We start from the raw sequence: 18,944 nt of genomic DNA, 5'->3' as shown, positions 1-18,944 counted from the left end.
ATCATCCATCCATCATCCATCCATCATCCATCCATCCATCCATCCATCCATCCATCCATCCATCCATCCATCCATCCATCCATCCATCCATCTCCTCCCCTCCCCTCCCCTCCCCAGATGCAAAGGCTGTGCGGTTTGACTCTTTTGGGGGTAAGAACTGGTTCAGGGAGGCAGAGGCTCTGTCCAGCCCTGCTCTGGCTCAACTCACTGTGCCGGGCATGTCACCTCTGCGGGTGGCTGCAGCACTTCTGCTGCTGCTCTTAGTGTGACAAATACCTGTGCAAATTCCTCCTGCTGGCACTGTTGGGAAGCTCCTTGAGGAGGCACTCCAGAGGAACAAGGAGACCCTTGAGAGGGTGTTGAGAGCAAAAGAAGTGGATTTTCTATTACCAATTTAGGCTTAGCTGTCTTTTCATCAATTCTCTGAGCACTGGGTTCCTCCCTGCACAGGCTGCACTTGGCTCTACAGCCAGGACATGCAGGAAAGATTGGTGGGTTCATGCTCTTAACGAGATTTACTGAGAAAATAAGGCATGTACTATGAGGAGTGAGCGATGTAATTGCCTATACTGTTCTTCATGCTTAAAAATCAATGGAAAAAATACATGTAGAGGGCATTATCCTTTTTTTTTAATGTGTGAAACTTGATCAGAGCAAAGTAAACAAGTAGATCACAGATTTTGGAGGTACATGTAATCTACAGTGTCTTTGGAAAGAGAGAATTACTGTGTCAATACAAAAGCTGTGCTGGTTTAAAGGTCAAAATAAATGGCATAAACTGTGTCAGCAATGACAAACTAACCAAAGAGTTAAATCACAACTAAATTTGCAGTCTTGTCAAGTAATTTAATGCTATGTTAATGAATTTTGTAGTGAGACTGTTTTGAATAGAATCCTTTTCCATCAGATGTTGTGCATATGCTCTCTGTTTGTCTAAAATAAAATGTAATGAAACAGCTAATAAACCCCCAATTTATTTGTTTCCTTTGAGAAATAAATCCTCAACATGCAACTACTGTTCTTTGTCTTCTGTACATGCTTTCTCCCTTTCAGAGTGTACCTGTTATTAAACGTTTTCTCTCCTCTTGCTTCTAATTAGCAAAAATAAAATGTGCAGGTAGGCACATGCAGGAAAGCTCCTAAACCTTTCTTCCGCCACTCTGGGATTGTGCTAGGGCACTTAACAGCTGTGGGCTGTGTGGCCTGGGAAGCAGAATGATAAAATGTGAGCTGGGAGAAGGCACAGCTTCGTCTGTTTCCTCTCAGGTTTGACCTCAAAGGTGATCAAGAGGAGGAAACAAGTTGTGACTCTGCATACATAAATTCTGAGGTTTGGTTTTGTTTTGTTTTTCAGAACTTTGTAAATTTAGAGGGGGAAACAGAGCAAAACCAAACCAGGCTCGCAAGAGTTGGGAAGTTAATCCTGGCATGAATGTATTGAAATAGGTCAAAATCGTTAATAACTCCTCATCTCTTCATCATCTTGGTGCACTGCCTTCCTGTTCTTTGGCACTTATCCTGATCCCCAGGGTGCAGTTATCTTATTCCATTAATAGCTGTATTAAAATTTATTTTTTGCTGTTCAGGTCTTCGACTTCCTTCAACACCAAGAACTGGTGTAAACTATCTGTGAGAAGGTGCTGAGGAGCACTGCAGTCATCGGTGCCTATAAAAAGACTTGGAGCCTGTGCCTAAATACCATGCTCTGTTTATTTTCTAGAACAGTGAAGGCATTTACCATTTTGGTTACAGAAAATTTCTTTTTTCTTTTTCTGAACACAGGACCTTGGTGATGGTTATCTTAGTAAGACACACTTCCAAGTAAGAAACAGACACATCCCACCAGACCTCAAGGAGAAAAACAATGATAACACTGAAGAAATGTTATTTGCACATGTAGAAGTAAGTACAGATTTTTGAACTTATGTGTTTATAAAATAAGTAATAAAATTAAAAACCACTATGCTAGTAGGTCCTTCCAACAAGACTTCAGTTACCAGTGGCTTTTAATTAGTTATGGGGAAACTAATTAATGCATCTCATTGAGGTGTACAGCTGTATTGGTGATAAAAATTGGGAAGAAATGGATAAGATTCCAGCATCCTTTATGTAGGTGTTCTCATAGGATAATACTTCTTTAGTATTTTCATTCACTAACATTAAGGAAACTTTTTGTGTGTGTATGTGTATTTGGAAAAAAGATTAATCATTAAGATTTATTTATCTTAGAGGTAAACGTTAGTTAAAAGAATAAAGGAAACTTTGAGGTTAATACTCATTTGAAGTGATATTTATTGAATAAGAGTACTTTTTTGCTGTGGAGCTGACTTAAAGACTGAGCAATTTTTTGAAACTGGTGGCATTGAGATGTTCCTGAAGGAGAATAAATGTCTTTCTTCCAGAAAATTAAAACTGTTCATTAAGCTCTGGTTGGACTGATCTGAATAATTATTTGCTTGCTTGAGTCTGCATTAGACCTCCAGATTATTGACTAATCAGGATATAAATGACAGGGATTTCCTCCCTTGTTATGTTGTTACCATAAAAAAGAAAATAAATCTTGGATTATAATAGACTGAAAGCAATGTATTCTGTAAGCTGTTGAATAGGTGGATGTGGTGTACTTTGAAGTTACCTTTTTCTGCAATTCCTTTCCTTTTTTCATCAGCACTCTGATTGCCTTTTTTTCCCCACTGAGACTCTGGTACATTTAAGACATTTTTGGTCTGAAATGAGTATTCTTTTGGCCTGGTTTCTGAAGGAAATGGCACTTAAAACAATTGTGCTATTAGTCTGTGATACAGTCATTTCTACTGATTTTTGAGCTCACTCACAGGTTTCAGCTGCATTTTAAAGAAGGATAGATATCCAAGTCATTTAACAAAGAACTGAGGCATTTTTCAAGTTTTTCTTTGAATTGTGTTCTAGTATTTTGTAAAAAAAAAAAGACAGATATCAATGCTACAGGGTTTGTTATTTAATTGTCATTAACAACACTGTTTTCAGTCCTGACTGGTAACAACAGATTACTATTTATACTGAAAATTGCTTTTGATGTTTGTGACTTTTTTTTTGTTTTTAAATAATGATTTAAGTCTTTGTTATAAAGTGCATTTTTAAAGAACATCTGTAAAAACTATTGAGTCCTTCTTCTGGAAAGAAGGTGTCAGTTACAGAAAACATCATACAACCAAGAAGACTTCCAAATCTCTAACATACTGAAATGTTAAATACACTGAAATGTTATGATAAATAATACACTGAAATAAGATCCCAGGCCAAGCTTTGTGGTTTATCAAGGTGCTATAGTGACTAGTCCTCAAGATATTTTAGATGATTTCTTTGTTTTGAACCACAGTGATGTGCAGGTTGGAAGGAGCCTTTGTACCTGTTATGTAGGAGCAGTAAAGATGAAGAGTGGAGCAAGAGAAAGGTCTCAGAAAATTGTGGAGGTTATAAGACTGTAAGAAAAAGAATTAATTTCTTCCACAAAATACTAAATTTCTAATAGAGATGATGTCAGATTGACATTCTTCATTGAGTCAAAGGGTAACCAGACTGTTAAAATTATTTTAATCTATCAAATAGGAAAATTAAATTTGCTATGGATATGTAGAGTAAAGCTGTGTGTTTAACACTAAGAAAGATGAAAATGGTGACTGTAGAGAGGTTACATTTTCTTAGGCACAGTAGTTCCTGTGTAAGACACATGTTCTTTTTCACAGATATTGAGTGCTAGAGACCAATTCCACTCTAATATCAATCTGTTATTTAAAATAGGTGTTAGATTTTGGATTTTTTTTTAGTTTTAATATATGTTGTACCCGTAAATCACATGGTATTATGGAATTACTGCAATCTGCTTGAATAAGTTATTGAAATACATTCTGATGAAAAGCAAAAGTTGTGGTCTTGGTGGAAATTGGAAAGTTTCTTCTGGCTATATGCATTAATTTTTTATTTTTTTTTTGTTAGAAAATTAACAGTTTTAATTTTTATATATTTGGAGCGTAAAGAAGTTCTAAATAAGAAATTAAATTTATTTTGTAAAAAAATGGCCATTGACTGATAGTTCTATGTTTCATGATTTTCAGTTCAGAATTACTGTTATGATCTTGATTTTTCTATATTGTATCTCTGTTATTTGTATCTTATTGGAATATTTCCATCTGTCTAATCTGATCTCCTCCAAGGTGTGATAGAGATGATGCATGTGCATGTAATAATATAATTAACCAGGAACAGTAAGAAATTAAAAATACGGAAATTAAGATCCGAGTAATCAACATTTGTTGTTAGGAACAATCAAAAAAAATGAAAAAAAACAAACCCTGTGCTGTGGAATATGCCAGGGCATTAAGAGGCCAGAAGATTTCCCTCCTGTCATCCTGGAAATCTAGTTCAAAGGTTAGAAACAGAAGGTTAGTTTTGGCAGAGAAGGTGAAAATTTGGAGGAAAATCAGAAGACAGATTTTTGAGGTTGGGTGAAGTTACGTCACAGGATTTCATTCCTATGTAAGGGATTGAACCCAAGACATATCAGGGAGAAGGTGATGTAGAATAAATCATAAATATATCTTGTTGTAGTGGGGTACAGTTAGGATATTAGCACTGCAGAGATGCAAAATTATTATTGTTCTACTCATTTTTAGTCTTTGAAGAGACACTGAAACCTAATGATACAATAAAGAAAATACACAAATAGCCTGAAGTAACTTTATTAAAATAGAAGATTAACTATCAGTTATCACAGTGTCAGAATGTGCTAATCTTAGGGGATCTGCTGGAAACCTGACCAATTTACTTGGAGTTTGTTTCACTTCATTGATCAGCATGGATGGTTAATGTTTCCAACTTTCCATGTCATTGGTTTTGTCTAAATATCAGGGGCTTTCTTGGTGAAGGAGTGATGAATAACTTTGTATTCTGATCTTTTCCACAGAGCAGTCTGTATTATGTGCTGGTTCCTTATATACAAGTTGTGTTTTCATCTGAAAACCAAGAATAAAATTCTATGTGGGTTTCTTTCTGCTTATTTTAGATATCTGCAATATAGAGCTTGTCACTTAAATCTTTGTTTCTGCCTGAGGAGGTAAAAAAGCATTTTTGGGTATAAATCAGTTGACCTATTTTAGGTGTCTCCTCTAAGAGATGATGAGTCTAAAAGTGTGTGATTCTTCTAAGAGGTGATCAGGGTTAAGCTACATGGCTGTGGTGCCTGCACATTTTCATGTCAGCCCCATACAGCAAAAGGTGGCTCTGGGCTCCTTAAAGCACTGGGAATTTGTGCTGGTGACTTCACTGGGACTGAGATTTCACTTGGGTGGTGGAGCTCATACTTAGCTGAGGATTGTGTTTTGTAAAGTAGCAACTTAAAGACAGTTTAAGGAAGTTGTTTTTTGTTTTTTTTTTGTACTTGGCAGTGTCTCCGTTGTCAAGCTGTTTATCTTAATGAGGTGCCTGGGGATCCTGTCTTAAGCAGACCCTATTTTTCCATCCTCCTAGAAAAGGATTCACACTGTTCTTCTGGTACCCCATCTTCTGTTTTTTGTGGTTTTAGTTTAATCAAGATGTTTATTTCGACATTCTGATTGGTAAACAGAAACTACTAATGACATTGTGACTGATGATAAACTTTAGGCCATGTTGGTGGAGGATGCCCTTCTGACCAGTGAGATCAGATTCAGTCCCTTGGATATAAGCTGAAGAGTCAGAAATCTTTTAGAGTCTCTTCCAAAAGAATAAAAATATCCTGAGATTCAAAGCAAGGGACAGACAGGAACACAGGGGCACCATTTGAAAATTTTTAAGTTGCCATTTTGTTCTGGTTAAATTTTTATTGAATCAGTTGTTGTCTTTCTGAGCTGTTCTGACTTTATGCCAGCTGAGTGTCATCTGTACTTTTCCACAGACAGCATAAATCTTGTGTAACCACCATAAAGCGTTCTGGCTAATTCAGCAACAATCTTCAGTATGTATTCTTTCTTGATCCAAATCAAATCTGTCCTCCCAGGACATCTGTCAGGGTCTTTATCAGTGAACATGGGACTGTGTCTTCTTTTCTAGCAAGGACAGAACAGTTGCATACATTATTGCATGAATTGTTGATAAGGTGAAAAACACTGTGCAAGATTCAAAGTGAGGGTAGTTCTCCTGTCTCAAAGAGCTTATACTCTAAACGAGTAAAATGGGGAAAAATCTGGATTCACTTTATGCATTCTTTTTGTTTGTTATTCAAATAGCCCAAGGGAAGCAATAACTTGGAGTAATAATTCTCAGTGTGTGGTGTGTCTCAGCTCCTCTGGGTATTGCAGAAGTGAGTCAGCACGGAACCATTCCTGGAGCTGGAGCCACTGCTGCTTTATAAAGGAGTGGGCAGGTTGGGAATGCTGAAGGTCTGTTCATACCTGATACTGCCTTTGGAAAATGAGCACTGAGCCTAGCACACATGCTGATGAAGTTATGCATTAGCTGTATTGTGGGCTCCACCTTTGCTGGCAGCTGCTCATGAGTGTGACCTGCCTGATGGGGGATGTGGGAATGAGTCTGACATCTTTCTTAAATGTCGTAATACCATAATTTGCCGTTCAGCTTTACTTTTAAGTTTGTAGCAAATAGAAAACTACAATTTTTAGCAATTATTAATAATTTTTTCTCTAAAAAAATCTAGTATTTTTACAATTAGGAACAGCTCCTTTTTCTTTTTTCTGTGCAAAAATAAATAAGATGAACACAGTGTAAACATTTGGATAACCACAGTATTTGTTGGATGGTTAAGTGAAAACCCAGCAAACAGTGCTTAAGGAGAAAAATGTAAATACATTTAATAGAATCCAGCATTCACTGCATGGAATAATGGAAGTACCTTAGTAAAGAGGGAGAAAATCAAGTATTGCATACCTAAAACATCAGTTTGTAGTAAATATGTCGGGCTCAAGAGCAGTGAAGTTGCTCATGTACCATCACTGTTTTCAAATGCCACATCACAGAAATGAAACCCAAATACAGACCTGTAAAAAATAAAAGAAACCACTTATGCTGAAGAGTTCTACAGCGTATATTGCAAAATGCAGTGAAGATCCTCGTGATTTTGCTTAAAAATCTATTAATCTGAAAGTGGAATTAGCCTTTATTAAACCACAGGAAAATATTCCAGTGTGGATTTTATTAACTGTTGTCTGCATGGAAAGGCTTGGCAAAATAATGTCATTGTTTAGAAATATCAAGGCTGGAAGGAACTTTGGTGAAATTACAGCCCTTCCTTGAGTGGGAGAGCCCTCATAAAAAGCAGAATGCCTCAGACAGAAGCCACCTGAGTCTCCGTCCTGCTTTGTGATGCTCCTTCGGTGATGGGATGCCTGAGTCTTCAAGGAGGAGTTTTAAACGCTTCTGCTCCTGTAAAGTTCTGGAGGCACAGGAAGTTTTTGTCTCCCACACACAGACCTTTGTGCATCATTTACTGAGTGTCACGTTGGAATCCTGGCAAATCTTGTTAGCAGTAGTTACATTTAGTTTCCAACAGCTTTGATGACATGCTGTTGGCTTGACTGTCGTTGAGGGTGGTGGGACCCTAATCTGAACTCTCTTATCTTGCACATTCTTTGATTGCTGTTCTGTTTTACCCACTAAAAACTTTCCACAAATCTTAGGAAATATATCAAAAGCAAGTATATAAACTAATTATGATGCTTTTGGGAGAACTGAAGGAGCACTTTGTCTCACCTCCCAAAGTGATTAATTTTCTGTTTAGATGTTAGCATGGAGTGATTTAAACATTTTATCTGCCATCTTGGTATTCAGAACTGTCACTTAATATTAGCAAATAAATGCTGCATCAGACACAGGAAAAGATGCTCTAATTCAGGTTTGGTAACTGAATGTGACAGTTTAGTTGGAGTTACCCTGGTTGAAGGCATGATGTCATTGCAGCAGAATGTCTTTCTTCTGCAGTAAATACACATTTCCTGTGGAGCATGTTCTGAGGCTGTGGGAAGTGAAGGTGATTTTCCCAGAATCTGAGCTTTGAGAGAGCAGTAATGCCAGTGACAAAACTATTTGTAAGCTCACCCTTTTGTCCTGGTGATCCTGTGTTTTAGATATTAAAAAGGGGTATTGTTCTGTTTCCATTTGGTGTATTTTCTCATGGTGTCTGGAATGGCATTTTGAAAAATCTGTATGGTGCTTTTAGAACATCTAGACAAGATCAAAATCAGAGTAAAGTATTTACACTTTTTTAATTCTTTGAGTTAAAATTCAATTAAATAATTCTAGTTTGCATTAATGTTGTAAATTTACATTCTGTTGGGGTTTCTTTGTACAGTAAGTCATTATTATGAGGTTGTAAAAACCAGTTTTTTAAAAATTGTGCCAGGGTGGACTTGAACTGTGGTTGTCTTCACACAGTAAATTGTGTTAATTTACGTTAGAACAGTGTGTAATTGCATATACAGCAGCAGTATCAGAGATACATAGGCCACACAGTCACTCACCTACATGGACTGTGTGTTTCCCCTCTCAACTTGCTGGGTTAATACAATTTTTTACAAGTCTTGGTGACTCTTCCATCAAATGTCTTGATGCTTGGCATGCCTTGATAGCTGGGCAAAACATCAAGAGATCCCAGGCTCTGCAGTTTTATCAATGGAACGGCTTGTGAGAAATTAAAATCTGTTTTTCTGTTTCCAATTTAAAAAATATTACTGCTCTGGTCTTAATAGGAGAGACAATTCTGAAAAAAAGACATTTTTCCTTTGTTGTATTGTTCACCCTCTCTCTCCCTGTTTTTTTTCTCCTCCAAAAAATGTTCAAAATGAGCTGCTGTGAAGGAAGGAGGTACTGATGGTGATGGCTGTACCAACAGTGCTTATGTTGGCACATTTGGCCACATTTTGGCTTCCTTTTATTTAAAATATTGAAACTAATGCATGTTGTGAAACAGTACCTCTATGACATTTCCTCAGCAGCACTGTGTGCCCGGGGATAATGGCAATGAAGAGTTTGGGAGGGATCTAAATTCCCCAACTTTTATGCATTTTGGTATCAAGACATACTTTAGTGCAGTAGAACACGATTCACATCGGTCATAGTTGTTCAGAATTGTTTAATCACTGAGATACATTGCAGAAGGTTTTTTTCTCCAGGCACATGCATTGAAATGTGATGTTAAATATCACAGAAAGATTAATGTTAACATTCTTGTGTTCCTGAAAGCAAATCTCCAGTGTGTTTGTAACAACCTGCCCGTGCCAGGTGTAGATAAATTTTGTAGATAAATACACATTTTCAAATACTTAATGACATTAATTCGCAAATGAGAGACACAACACTGTAGTGTTTGTCAATACTGTTTTACCACAGTGGAAACACAATCACAATCTGGTCAATTGTTAGCATTTTACTTTTAATGGTGAACCTCAAAACACTTCACGTTTCCAGCCTTGCATATATGCCTGCTTTTGTTTCTCTTAAATTAAATTGTACTGGTTCAGTGTTATGCTCTAATTTTCTGGGGATGATGATGCTCATCTGTATTGGAACAATGCTTTTATTTTGGCCAAGTGCCTGTGTTTTTAGCAGTGTCATATGATTGTCTTTCAGTGTGTTTGGATTGCTCGCCTGCAGCACACAGGTCGTGTTGGCTCAGAGTGAATATTGCAGATTTAGGGCCTCAGAGTGGCTTCCTGAGAACCAGGCTAAATGGCCAAACTTCCATATGTTGCTGCTTTCTGTAAAATTCATGGCTATTTTCCTTTTAGCTGTGAGGTCCAGCAGAGTTTTGTTTCCTTCCTAACACCATCTCTCTCATTGTCTCTGAACTCTCAAGATACATGGAAAAATGTTTTTCTCCCCTTTGTTACAAAGGATGGTTGTGATTTTCTACTCTGGAAAAAAATGCAGTCTCATACTTTCTTTTCCCCCCTGCATGATAAGGTTTTCTTTACCATAAATCTTTTTGTTAGCCGTATTAATTAAGAAGCAGCCACTGCTGGGTTTGTGTTAATACTGTAACTAAAGCAATTTAGCTTTTTTCTTTTGAGGTCAGAATGTGGTGTTTCTTGAGAACATAGACTCACATTGTGTAATCAGTGTGTGATTCTGAGGTCAGGTCCTTTCTAGCTATAACTAAAGAGCATTGAAGTTCACTGAAACTTAGGAAAATGTGTTCTAGAGTTACAAATTATTTTTCACGAATCATAAAAATATCTTACTTTTCCCCATATAGACCAACACACAGAGAGGAGACACTGCTTTTTTGCCTTGTAGGAGTCGACTTAATATATATGCTTTAAAAACATGTCTATATATAAAGTGTGTATATAACATAAGACTTTTTTTGTACTGCACTGGTACTCAACGTGATGCTGCCAATGCAGAGTTTTAAAATTTGGTGCTAATGTGATTATGAATGCCCCAATTTCAAAATTTGTATTCTAGTATATGGCAGATATTAATTTGATTCTGCCAACTTACATGAGACAGGTGTTTTCCTGAATGAGCAAGACAATAGATTTTTAATACAGAGCAGGGATTGTTAAGGTTGTGTAATTTTTCTGCCTTGGTTTGCCAGGGACTAGTTCAGGCAGCACTTGTACATGCTCACTGACTTTTTAAATGAGACACTCAGTTCTACTGAGTGCAAGATACTGAGAGCACATCCTGTGCACAGGACCTTTCCATTGGGAATGGAAAATACACTTCTTGGCATAAATGGAAGTAACTGGGAGTATTTCACTTAATGGGTGGCTTTCTTATGATGATCTGCGGTGGTAGCAATGAAAATGAGTTATTTGAGTTGACGCAAACATCTCTTACCACTATTTTGCTCTGAGTTCTGAGGAAGATATAATGTTGTACACTAAATAAGATTTAAGTTTGCTGTTTGAAGAGGAAAACAATAAAGTGTAAGACCTTGTTGTGATCATGAGATAGATATTTTTCTGGGATAAGTGATCAATGAAGTTGTGGAAAGGCAGACGTGTTTAGTATGGGAGAGGGAGAGCTGAGAGACAAAAGACTTGTGCTGTAGGTCGTACTTTACAACATAAGCTTTGTGTCCATCTAGTCATTTTTGTAATATGATCATTAGTGTTTCCATCTGTATTTTGTGTTTTTCCCCATTTGATAGCTTGCCAGTAAAATTTCTTTCCCAGACAGCCGAACCTAGCTTGCAGACTGACAGGGCACAAAAAAAACCCCACCTTCAAAGGAAAGCACATAAAAAAGCTTAGAAATCACCCGAAAGCGTTAACGGCTCTGTTGGCTGTTACACGATGGGATGCAGGAATTGCAATAATGTTCCCTTCCATCTGGTGCCTGCAAACTTGCTGTTTTCGGAGGCATTCACTGCTGTAGCAAACTGTTCACTTATTCATTCTTGTGTAGTTGCCCGTTATTCTTTGGAAAAGACTTGGGTTGAAAGCGGCTCGGTTCTTTGTTACAGAAGTGCTCAGTGTCAAACATATTACAAGGAGATGTCAGTCCAAATGCAAATACCATCAACTCTCAAAGCCTCTCCGCATGTTGTGTATATTTGGAATGTGCTGTGAAGGTGTAGTCCCAGGAGTGAGGATCTTGACTGACAATACTCAAAGGAAAATCATGCAATATCTGTGCCAAAATGTCTATCTCAGGCTCAAATTTCAATTTCCGCTTTAAATTTCCTGGCTTGTGTTAGCTAACATTACAGCCTTGGTTTTCCTTCTTTTCTTAGGATCTTGATGGTTATTTTCTTTGTTGCATCTGGACTGGCTAATTTTCGGGAAGGTGAGATAGCAACTGAGTGGAAGGTGTCACTCTGAGAGGGAGGAATGGTTTAAGGAAGTAAAGCAAGTGAAGGCACATTTCTTCTTGCCAGACCATGAGATAAAGGAATTCATATGTAGTTTGTGAGCACAAACCACATAGAAATGTTCAACTCTTGGTCATGCCTAAACATCTGAAGTCACTGTGTTCATACAGTAATAGTCTTTGGTGGTGGGTTCATGGCAGGGTTTAGCCATCACCTGTCATACGTGATCTGTCCCAGAATTTCAATTAGTGTCTTCAGTCCATCAGTATTGAGCAGCTAGATTAACCTACTAATAGTTTTCCTGCAAGTATTACAGGAATTCCCAGCATTCTGCCTGTCTTAATTGAATGTTACGTAATGATGTACATTTATGTAAATCTTGTGTTGATTTCAGAGATGGTGAGCAGTATTGGGGTGTGTTGAGATGACCTCGGAAACATTCATTTCAGTACATGTAAGTTTTCAGGTGCTGTACAATGTGCCTCTGTCCTTTTCAGCTTTCTTTCCTGGAAGGATTTGGTGCTGCCTGTGCTGATGTGACCATGGTAGATGTGTGGGCTGTGGAACTGCTGTATTTCCAAGGGCTGCAGGTGCAGTGTCTGAAATACCAGCCACCAGATCTGCTCTCAGGGCTTTTAGGATGAAAGCTTGGCTCTCACAGGCACGTATGTGCGAGCCAGTGGTTGTTCCTGTTTTTGACTCAGTTCCTTTGGATATGCTCTGGAGATCACTTAAGATTCTGTTTGTCACCACAGTGTACTCTTGAGGTTGTTTGCCAGTTTTTTGTGCTGTTGAGTATCTCTAAATAAAGATCTTATCTGCTTGAGTTCAGGCAGCAGGAGTGCAGATGTGGGTAGATGGTCATGGTGACCTTCAAAAGCAGTTTTTTCTTCACCAACTAACTTGGAACTTTAGCCCTGAATATGATTTAATCTGAATTAAGTGTCTAGCTTAAGCAAACTGAATTCCATCTTCCAGCTTTGTTAGTACTTCAGTTAGTGCTTGCGAAACTTTTGTTTTCCCTCCTTTGTACTCAGTGTAATCCATACTTCAGGGGTATTGGTAGGTAACACTGATCTTTTTGGGAGGCAGGTGTGTCAGAAGAATTAAATGTTGTTATCTGAGCCATACAATTTCCAGCAGAAAGCTGTGTCAGGTGTCTGAGCTGGTCCTTTGCCTCTTCAGCAGAAGCTTCTGAGCACAAGGTGTTTGGGGAAATCAGACCACACAGACACTTAAAGAGAGCAGTGCCACTCCGAATCAGAATCTCTGATTTTGAAGGTGGTGTCCAAGATTTAGAAGCTAAGGCAAAGTTAAGTGTCTTGAGTGGCTGCACAGGTTTGCAAGAAGGAGCACAAGAGCTAGAAAAAGCTTCCAGTATGAAATCCTGAAACCAAGTAGGATGCATGGAATGTATTTAAACATCTCCTTTGCAGGATTCTTGTCTTTCAGCATGTGACAAGCCATGTCTTACAGCATGTGTTCTAATACATGTTTAATGTATGTTTAATTAGTCCAGTGTTTAAGATGCTGAGGTGTGGTTAAAAATTGAAGAGAACACTGAATCAAAATTTTGATCCCATGGTCTGGTATAAGCTAGAAATACTTAGCACTCAGGAAAAAAAAAAAGAAAGAAAAAGATTGCTACTGCTATTATTACTACTGTCCATTTAAATACAAATGTAAATGGCAGACTGTCTCATGGGTTTCTGATTTTTAAAATATTTCTAATTGCTGATTGTTGTAAGATGTTTAAATTCCATATTCCCCATATTCCATATTTTGTCCTATTTTTTAGAAGGATAGAAACACATTTGCTGCTTAACATCAGGTGTTGTTTTTGTGTAAACCATAACTGCACAAATTTGAATTCTGGGAAGATTGTTAAACATTGGAAAGATGAGACTGCAAAAGGTCTGCTATACCATGGTTAGCAAGGTGTAACACTTTCCTTTGGATTGTGTTAGAAAACCTGTTTTGATCTGTTTTTCTGTGATGTGTGCTTCAGTCTCTGCCCTTACTCCTTCTCAGAAATAATTCTTTCTGTGGAGTGTTGCTAACCACATTTGAGCAAAATAAAGGTTTTTAAAGAAAATTAAGCTCCTGCAAGTTTTATGGATGTGACTGAGTGGAGGACAGGCCATGGAAGTTCTCTGCCTGAGGTAACTTACTGTGTGCCAGAGAATCCACATTTGTAAATGTCCCAGCTGGGGCAAAAGCCCTCTCCTTCCTTGGGCCTAACACCTGATGGAGATCTGAAAGATAGAAAAATGAGCCAGACTAAACATTTCAAAGTAATTCCAGGTAATTCTGAGCTTACAGTATTTAGCAAGCAGCTTGATAAACAATTTCAAAATATTTTGTCATCTGAATTTGAAGCAATACAAAAAAGATAAATATGAATTGATTAAAGAACTATGCTTGCATTAAAAAAGACACTGCTTGTTTGCTATTGATTTTTCCCCCCACTTTCCTCAAGTGCCTGTGCTTTGGGAAGACAGAGTGCATTTGATGGAATGTGAGTAAAGGCACCCTTAAATTCCTGGTACAATATGCAAAGTACATGGATATTAAAACATTGAATTCTTTGGGGAAGCCCAGCCTAACTACAACATTTGTCCCTGTAAGTGGCAGATTTGAATGCCTATGAACAGTGAGAATACCTTGGCAAGGAATTTTTTTTCCCACTGTTAACCAGATTTTTGGTATTGGACTTTATTTCCTGTGCCAGGTTTTTTACCTCATCTACCAACTCTACTGATTTTCTTTGTCTCTGCAGGAAAAGCGCTACCACAGTAGGGTCTCAGAATATTATTTGAAATCCATCTCTAGAAATACCTCTAAAAATAACTAGACTTTAATGTCCTTTTTTAAAAAAGTCTTTCTGAAAACTGCTGAGATAATACTGTGACTACATGTATAGAAAAATAACATGAGTGGGGTGGTTGGTGATGTTTGTCAGCTAATGTACTTAATTTCCTTCAAACATAATCTCTGTTCTGGTACACTTATTTTTCTTCAAGGTGTTTTTGCGCTGTTTCAATTAGCTGGTACTTTCAGATTTTGTCCATTGGTACTTTAAACTGTTTCTGAGAATTCACTTTTACCTGTTGTTTCTCAAAGTCAGCTCTGGATCCCAGACCTTGTTACCATGTGTAAACAGCTGTAGCAGGCGTTCCAGCATCTCTTCTTTCAGTCAGGTCTGGGAATCTTCCTGTGATGAGCTCTTCCCTTACATGTGTGAAGACCTTCATAAAGGACAGCCCTCCTCAAAGGTGTAAATAAGATGTAATTAAAAAGGATAATCTGTTTTCTTTCACGATTTAAGAACGTTAAATGGCCATGCGTGAGTAATACAACAAAGTGCTTAAGCAAATCAAATCAGAATTCAAGCGCCTCAAAGATTTTAAGATAATAATTATTAAGAACTGAACACTTGACACTTTGAGCTGAACTTATTAATAATTTGTAGTCATAGAGGGAGGGAATGAATGGATGAATAGAAAGAAGTGTGAAGAGTAGGAGGGAAGTGAGCTAATGGAATACTTTGGTAAGGAAGGGGATGTGCCCATTCCACTATTTTACAGACTTTTTTTATTGTAGCTTCATAATGCCAGAACTGAAATTGCAAATAGTTCAATTTTCTCCAGCAGGAGAACAGAAGGGTGGGTTTTCCCTTCTTTTTTTATTTTTCCCCATTAATTTTTTGAATTCCTTTACTTAAACTTTCTGCTACTAGCACAAAAAAACCCCCCTAGATATTAAAAAAATTGTTTTCTCTGTAGAGTAGATACAGCTGTATTCAGTTGGTTCTGAAGTAAGATATTTGTTCTTAAATAATATGAAAAATACAGAAAGCTTCTTCAACACTTCTATCAAAAAATAGGTTAGGGAAAATACTTGTTGTGGGATTGTAAGTAATTTTGAGAGGATTTACAGCTTTTTAGTTTAAAAGAGCAGTTGAAACAAGTTTTGAGTATGTCACTAATTGGATTTGAAGTCAGACTTGTAGAATTATTTTTCCCCACTAGTCTATTGCAAGTGGCTTGTTGATAACTACGGCATTATTAGATTTAATTACTATTCTGGTTATTATTGCTAACAATGGTAAGAGTCTTTGGTATGTAACAGCTGATGTATTTCTCTCAGCAGTTGTGTTTCTTAATGAGCAAGACCTGAAATTCCTTCAGACTTGGTTCTAGCATGTAGTAAGAATTATGGAACAGCTGGCCTGAGAAAACGGGCTCAAAAGGATATATCATTAATTGATTCTGTTTAAAATAAGTAGATGGACAACTTGAGTGTTTATGTTTCTTAATTTTCAAAGGGCAGACTTTAATTTCTGGAAGAGGTTTGATGGTTTTGACTGAAGCATGTTTTACCTTTCTTCAGTCAAATGTGTAAGATTGTCTGAGAAGCAGCCATTGTACCAAGGTCATTACGAAAAAGATCCCAACATTTAGGAATGGCACAAAGGTATAGCTTAGGCTTTTTAGATTCAAGAATTTCCAGAAAGAGAACCTGCTTTTTGTATGGAAAATAGACAAGTACCAGAAGGTTATTTAACTCTGCATATAGTAATATTAAAGAAAGGTAAACAAGTCCAGGGAAAAAATTGCTTAGAAAATTTTATTTTACTCTGTTCACCAGGTAAACAGAAATAAATTCCTATTTCCAGTAAAGATTATTTTAGACAAGGCAGGATGTCTGATGACTAACTACTGTAGATAGTAGATGCTTCAGTCAAGGGGGAAACAATTTTTTGAGAGATCATGAAGAAGAAAATAAGCAATAATTTCCACCCTACAATTTCTGTCAGGTGTCAGAAATCTGTTGGCTTTTGGGGCTTTTTCCTGTTTCAAAAGGCAAAAAGCTATATATTTATTAATCTGGCATCAGTGGTATTCAAAGTTTTTGAAGAAATTCTTACAGAAGATTCAAGTAAAGGTTGAATATGGAAATAGGATGGAATGCAAGATGATGTTACAAAAGGTAGTGGATGTATTGAGCCATTATCTATGATCTGGCAAACTGAGTGACTTGACAAAGACAATTCAGTGCTCTTAATCCATGTAGAATTTAGTAAAACTTTTTATCAATGGCCCACAGGAAAGCAAAGCTGTGTGATAATACCACAAAAATTCAGCCACAGAGAAATCTTGTATTTTAAGCTGTAATTGCAGGACAGGGAATCGGAGAGGGTTAATGAAATTTGCTGATGGCAGAATATCTGGAAGCATTGTCAATACAGCAGAAGTTAAGAAATTCCTGTGGAGAGAGCCAGAGGAGCTGGAGGACTGGCACAACAGAACCAGGATGAAATTTAGTGGTGCAAAGTATAAGGTCATGTACTTGGGGAGTACGGGTAAGGTTATGCTGCTTCAGAAGCTTGTGGCTCATTAGTTGGAAATGACTGAGGAGGAGAAATAAATGGATGTTTTAGTTGATCATAGGATTACTGTGAACTGCTCATGGGCATGAATGAAGTCAAGACAGGTTTAGGTTCTGTCTGGCTGCTGCTCTCTGATGGAATTGGTATTAAACAAGGATGTTGAGGACTTGTCTTTCATGTTGTATGCTTAATTACAGCTACTCCCACTGAAACAAAAAAATAGAATGGATTTTTTATGTTGATTGGAAGAATCAGGTTGGGAAAAGAGAATAGGCAAAAGAATTCTTGTTTAGCTTTAGAAAAAGAAAGCTGAAAGAAAATATGATCTGTCTCTGTTAATACATTGGGTAAAAAAGGTTTGAAGTGCCAAGGAATGAAAAAATGCTCCTTAAACTAAACTATCATTTGGCATGAGAATTTACAGTTATAAACTGAACTTGGATAAACATGCACTAGAACCAGGGAAGTGAGATGCTGACATAACTTTCCAAAAGGAGCAATAGTATCCTGAAGTCAGTTAGTTTGCAGATAAAACTATATAAATCTATAAAAAGGCATTCTGTGATGTTTGATACCTGTGTTAATGAGATACTGAACTTCATCAGTATCTCAAGGTCCCTTGGCCTCCTGTTTCATAGATCACTGTTCATTTGTGTTATCCGTGGATGCACTGCAAGATGCACATTTAGAGTTAATGCCTTTGTTTATATGTAAAATCAGATCCTGCAAGGCTGCTTGGAGAGCAAGGAAATCAAAGCAGAGATTGCACAAGACTGAATATTTTCCCTGTGTGAAACAGGACCCTCATCTTCACATAGCTCTGTGAAAGCGATTTTCACTTTTGGCCTAGATAAGGGCTCCTGAAAGCCTGGGATCTTGATTTTCAAAATCTCTCCAGTTTTATTCTTTTAAAAAGCTGTCTCCCAAGTTCTCTTTTCATGTGAAGTTCAGCTAGGAGTTTCTTCTTTTATGTCCTGATGGATTACAGAAGGAGAGTGCTGCAAGGTTAGCCATTTATTTCACCTTTGTAGCCAAGCTTTGTCTTGAGGCAGAGAAAATTGTCTTTAAAAGGTCTTTAAAAATGCCATTTTTAATGACACACAATTTTAGATTATTCATAACTTTAGATTTTTTACCTTTTTCTTGGGAATCTTGTTTCCAGCTTTGTTATCAAGAACATAATATTTTCCTTTTCTGGGTGGAATTTGTTTTAATTTGCCAGTAATTTGGTGTTGAAAAGGAGCGGGACTGACAGTCTTCTCTAAGGAGGATGTGTAACAGGAAAGCATCAGGGATGTAGAACCTGAGATAAGTTTGGGATTTTCTGGAGCTCTGCAGGAGTCCTGCCAGCTGGAGGGCTCCTTGAGCACTCTGAATCTCCCAGGTGGTAGGAAAACACCCTGGCAGCATCTGTACAGAGTGCCTGAGTTGAGGTTTACACTGAAGAAAAGAGAAGGTAACCCTGATGACAGAATTATAATTTTTTGTAATAAAATCTAATATTAATATGCTCTTTTTAGTTTAGTTTTGTCTGACTGACTCAGACAGCTCCCAGTAGTGATTGGCAATCAATAGCAATGATATGAACACTGTCATGTTTCCTCATGGAAATGACAGGGCTCGGAGCAGACAGCATAATTGTTTGCTTTTCTGCACAGGTACCAATGTGGTTGCACTGCTTTTATTCAAAGGAATGAGTTCATGGGACTAAAGAAGTTGTGTAAAAATTGGAGACAAACGCTTACATGGAGGGAAATGTAAATA

The 18,944-nt window shown here is 37.4% G+C and overlaps 1 protein-coding gene across 3 annotated transcripts in view; it reads left to right on the top strand.

The window, feature by feature from the left end:
- ATG10 (autophagy related 10) overlaps positions 1-18,944 on the top strand; it is a 61,809-nt gene that overhangs the window by 5,708 nt on the left and 37,157 nt on the right. For all 3 annotated transcript variants that reach the window (XM_033520454.1, XM_033520453.1, XM_015653262.3), the window contains exon 3: positions 1,783-1,902. In XM_033520454.1, the coding sequence (XP_033376345.1) occupies positions 1,783-1,902 (120 nt within the window). The remainder of the gene's footprint in view (positions 1-1,782; positions 1,903-18,944) is intronic.

This window comes from Parus major, chromosome Z (assembly GCF_001522545.3).
Source record: "Parus major isolate Abel chromosome Z, Parus_major1.1, whole genome shotgun sequence".
Classification (NCBI taxonomy): Eukaryota; Metazoa; Chordata; class Aves; order Passeriformes; family Paridae; genus Parus; species Parus major.
The sequence above is the reverse complement of the archived record's forward strand: the minus strand, read 5'-3'. Positions and strand labels throughout refer to the sequence as shown.